Source organism: Alnus glutinosa, chromosome 3 (genome assembly GCF_958979055.1).
Source record: "Alnus glutinosa chromosome 3, dhAlnGlut1.1, whole genome shotgun sequence".
Classification (NCBI taxonomy): domain Eukaryota; kingdom Viridiplantae; phylum Streptophyta; class Magnoliopsida; order Fagales; family Betulaceae; genus Alnus; species Alnus glutinosa.
This window is the reverse complement of record NC_084888.1, coordinates 32338259-32343360: the sequence shown is the minus strand read 5'-3', so window position 1 is coordinate 32343360 and position 5102 is coordinate 32338259. Positions and strand designations below refer to the sequence as shown.

Sequence of the window (5102 nt, the reverse complement as noted above, 5' to 3'; positions counted from 1 at the left end):
CTACCACTCTCTTCGTGTATCCTTTTTTTCCCCTTCATATGGTCGCTGGCACAACAACAAAATTTGATATAGGTAAATTTAATTATTTAGTAATTGATATAAGATTTTGTTAGGAAAAAAATCTGATTCTACCCAAATGTGCCAGGATCGTGGCCCATTAAGACTTACCAACAGGCTCAGAGATCTGCCGTAACTACGTAAAGATCAAGGAGGGTTAAAAGTCAATATCATGTCGGTTAAATACCGACTTGACATCTTACAACGACCATAAAGGAAGTCCAACGTCGGTTAAATACCGACTTGACATCTTACAGATTACCATGAAGGAAGTCCCACGTCGGTTAAAGACCGACTTGGTTACTTACAAGTAACCATGAAGGAAGTCCCACGTCGGTTAAAGACCGACTTGACATCTTACAGATGACCATGAAGGAAGTCCCACGTCGATTAAAGACCGACTTGGTAACTTACAGTGACCATGAAGGAAGTTCCACGACTCCCCGATATCAACAGGGGCGGAGGCACGTATAAGTTTGGGGGGCCATGGCCCCCCCAAAAAATTTCAAAGCCTCTTATTTTTATTTTTTATTTTTTATTTTTTTTCAGGTTAGCACCTATGGCCCCTGCAAAAATAGAGTTCAGGCCCCCCCAAAAAAATTAATCTACTATCTACTACTATAATATTTTTTCTTTTCCTTAAAAAAAAACATATTAAAAACCCAGCAAGGCAGTGGATGTTAAACTAGAAAGAAAAGAAATAATAAAAAAAAAAAAAAGGAAAAATCATCAGACGCAGCAAATAAAAAATAATAATAATCAACAGCAAATCCTCTTCAACACGTCAACGCAATGTCAACAAAAAATTCACACTGCACAAGGAAAAAAAAGAGACAAAATTTACTTTACAATACCTCTCAAACTTCCCTCAAACCCTCGATCTCACATTCAACCTTAAGAAAAAAGAAAAAGAAAACACACAAAGCTTGAAAATACTGAGAGGCGAGAGAACTGAGTCTAAGAGACTGAGATCTGGTTGTGCATCTACCGTCGGCCGTCTGTCCACCAGTTCAAGCACCACCCGCAGCAGTAAACACCCATCACCGTGAGTTATTTGCTCTTATTTTCTGCAGGCTCTAAATCTTTAATATGATTTTTCTTTGAAATTTGGGCTTTTTTAAAAGAAAAATCTGTGTGTGTTTGATTATGAGATTTCTTTGAGATGGGTTGAAGACAAATAGAAGATAAAGATTCACGAGAAAATTGAAGCACAGCTAGAGGGAGGGGAGGTGTGAGGTTGAAGAGAGAAATAAAAAAGATAAGGACAAGAGAGAAGGAGGACCACCGATTCTATAAAAATCTGAGTGTGTTTTATCCTTTTAAAAAAAAAAAAAAAAATGAAAAGATGAGGGGGCCAGGGCGTGCGACCTTGGATGGAATGGGAGAAAGAATCGACTCAAAAGCTTTGAGTGGATTCTAGAGGCTTCGAGTGAGTGAGTGGATTTTTTTTTTTTTTTTAATAGATGTAATTGAGTGGTGTCAAACCTTTGACTCTTTCTTGAGATTAGAAGATGGCAGATGAAATTGAAAATTACTGGGGCGTGGTGGGTGTGGGACCGTGGCTGATGGGGGAGAGAAAGGAGATATGAGGGTGGTGAAAAATGAAAATTGAAATGAAAGACTTCCTCAAATATGATTATGTGAGGAAATAATCAATTAATCAAATATGTCTTGTTATATTTGTTTTTGATTAATAATTTTGATTATTTAATTTTTTCAGTATTTAGTCTAGAAGCTTTCAAAATAAATATACAAAGAAAGAAAACTAGGTATATGTCTTTTTCAGTAGAAGTAGTAATTAAAATGCAACACTTTGGTTTTAGATGGAACCCATATTAGATTGGACTTTTTTTAAAAAAAAAATTATTCTATTAAATTAATATTTGTCTTTAAAATAAGTAATCAATTTAGAAGATAATTTGGAAGATAACCTTTTTTTTTTTAATTGTGTTCATCATTTCTTATTTTAATTTATTATTTGTTTTTATTGGTTTGCAGCATTCAGCTAGCATATTATTGCCTTTGGTTTGTTTTCAAGAAATCCTTCAAGATCAAGATAACGTTGATTTATTGAAAGGTACTCATTTTTCTTAGACCCTATTAACTGTGCATAATTTATTTGTCAAGTAGTCTATATTTTTTTGTGTTTGCTATTTTGGCTAGATTAAGATTTTTAATTGATTATTAGAATTTTTTTTTCCTAATTTGATAGGTTTGATTTGGTTAATTATTCGTTGTTTTTTCTTTTTTAATGCTAATAAGAACTATTTTAAGTTAAGTTTAAGACTTGTTTTCTTTTATTTTACAAGCAGATACACATATAGAAAAATTATATATATATATATATTAACTTCGGCCCCCCTTCCAGGAATTTCCTGGCTCCGCCCCTGGATATCAAGTTGGTTAAAGACCGACTTGGCAATGATCGTGAAGAATATGTCTCAGCCCCATGATCCGCACGAAACGGAGGCGACCCCACGATGTCAAGTCGTTTGAGGACCGACTTGGCAATGATAGTGGAGAATATTTCTCAGCCCCATAATCCGCATGAAACGAAGGTGGCCCCACGATCTAATGCCAGTTGAGGATTGACTTCGCAACCTTTGCGGAGGCTGAACCACGACGCCACGATCCCAAGCGTGTTAAAGACCAACTCGGCAACGGTCGTGGGGAGTACACCTCAATCCCACGTTCGAAATAGTCGACAAACTCTCCGGATCTGACACATGGTCCAATAGAAGAATCGGATCGCTCTAAACATTTTATGTATAAATACCTCATGACTAAACAGGTAAAGATGAGATTGCTCATCGTGATTAAGAGTGATATACACTTGAGATAATACTGACAAAATCATCGGAGTGGGATTGTCGGACTCCCCCCGACGTAGTCTTCTATTTTGCAGGACAGCAGAGATAGGCTCTTCCAGCTCTTCAGCTACCATACCAGAAACTGTTCTAACAGATTTCATGTGAACTCTCATGTCAATTTGTAAGGACGTACTTGTAGTAAAATATAGAACAAAATACACATATCCCTTCAAACTACCACTCAATTGTCGATGTCCTTTCCAAGTTACTAATTGTGTCGCTGAACCCCATCAAACTACCAAAACATATCGATGTCCCCCCCTTAAGACCAACAAAAAGACAAAAATAATCTTAATTTTTTTTCAATAAGACAAAAATGTCCTCATAAATTCGAAAAAAAATAAAAAACTAAAATGAAAAAAAAAATCAATTTTTTTTATAAAAAAAAAAAAAAAATCAAGGAAAAAAGGAAAAAAATTAAATTAAATTAAAAAAAATGAAACGAAACGAAGAAAAACCTGTTGGCGATGCGCCAAAAAGAAGGCGAGTCTCTGAAAGACTATGTGGTCCGATTCAATCAAGCGAAGCTGACAGTTGATAGTCCAACCGAAGAAATGGTCTATGCTGCCCTCTATCAGGGCTTACGGGTGGAAGGACCCTTGATGTCAGAAATTGCTCTCAATCACCCTGAGAATTTGACCGCCCTCACGGACATGATTGAGAAGTATGTAAACCATGAGGAAACCCTCGCGGCTCTGAGGGATGCGGAGTCAAGCAACTCCGGAAAAAAAGGACCAGAAAGAAGAAAAACGGACCGAAACGAAAAAAAAGCCGCAAAGTATTACCAGTTCTCCATAGATGAATGGACTCCCTTGAATTCTCCCATTAACGAGGTATTGATGAAAATAAAGAAGGATCCGCTGTACGAAAGGCCTTATCCCCTTCACAATAAGAGCGTGAGAGAAGAAAATAGAAACAAGTTCTGTGCGTTCCATGATGCTCGCGGTCATGTCACCGAGGAGTGCAAACATCTGAGAATCTTGATCGAGAAATTCATCAAAAATGGAAAATTACTCTGTTTCATAGTAGACAACCAGGGCCAGCCTCGGCAGAATCAGAGGCTTCAAGAGCATCAAAACCGAGAGCCGAGACACAGAGAGCGTTCTCCTTTGAACCATAATGAAGATCGCCGAGACAGAAGAAGGGAGGAGCCTCTGCGAGATAGAAGCAGAAGCAGAGGTGCGCAGGGCCATGGATCGCGAAATGAGCCGGTCATCGCCGACATCCGAACTATATTCGGTGGTTTCGGCGGAGGAGGAGAGACGTATGCAGATAGGAAGGCCTACGCTCGGCGCCAGAAACATCAGGAGATCATGACTATAGAGAGACCCCACAAATCCCATAGAAAGGAATCTATGGTGGTGGGGTTTTCAGATGAAGATTATGCGGGAATTTCACTTCCTCATACCGACGCAATCATGGTCACGCTGCAGGTAGCTAACCACCGAATCCATCGAATGTTCATCGATAACGGGAGCTCGGCTGATATCCTATATTGGTCGACCTTTCGAAACATGGAGATTAGCCCAAAAAAGGTGATCTTGACAACCTGCCCTTTGGTAGGGTTTGCCGGAGAACAGGTCATGCCGGTTGGATCTATTGAACTTCCAGTGACCGCTGGGGATTATCCGACCACAAAAACTATAATGGTTAAGTTTTTGTTGATCGACAGACCCTCGACCTACAACGCAATCATCGGGAGGACAGCCCTTAACGATCTGAGGGCAATCACTTCCACTTCACATCTGAAGATCAAATTCCCTACCGAGAGGGGTTTTGGGGAAGTGAGAGGAGAGCAAGGTGTGGCACGTCAGTGTTACAATATAACGTTGAAAGGAGCTCCTTCACTGGGAAACTGGGGGGAGAAAGGCGAGCAATAGCAATTACAGCAGGGGGAACCAGCCGAGGAGATGGAAGAATTTGAAGTAGGAGGTAAAGAAAGAAAAGTTAGAGTAGGGTCTCTGTTATCTCCGGAGATCAAAGAGTCCTTGGTAACCTTCCTCCGAAGTAACTCTGACGTGTTCGCCTGGTGCCATGACGATATGCCAAGGATTGATCCTTCGGTAACTTCGCACAGGCTGAATGTCGACCCAAACTACTGACCCATCAAGCAAAAATGAAGAAGCTTTGCTCCAGAAAGAAACCAAGCCAAACATGAAGAAGTGGAGAGACTCT

The 5102-nt window shown here is 39.6% G+C and overlaps 1 protein-coding gene across 1 annotated transcript; it reads left to right on the top strand.

Annotated features, from left to right (window-relative positions):
• Positions 1-3394: 3394 nt before the first annotated feature.
• Positions 3395-4807, top strand: LOC133863373 (uncharacterized). Its single transcript, XM_062299316.1, has one exon. The coding sequence runs from the start codon at positions 3395-3397 to the stop codon at positions 4805-4807; it is 1413 nt and encodes a 470-aa protein (XP_062155300.1).
• Positions 4808-5102: the final 295 nt, after the last annotated feature.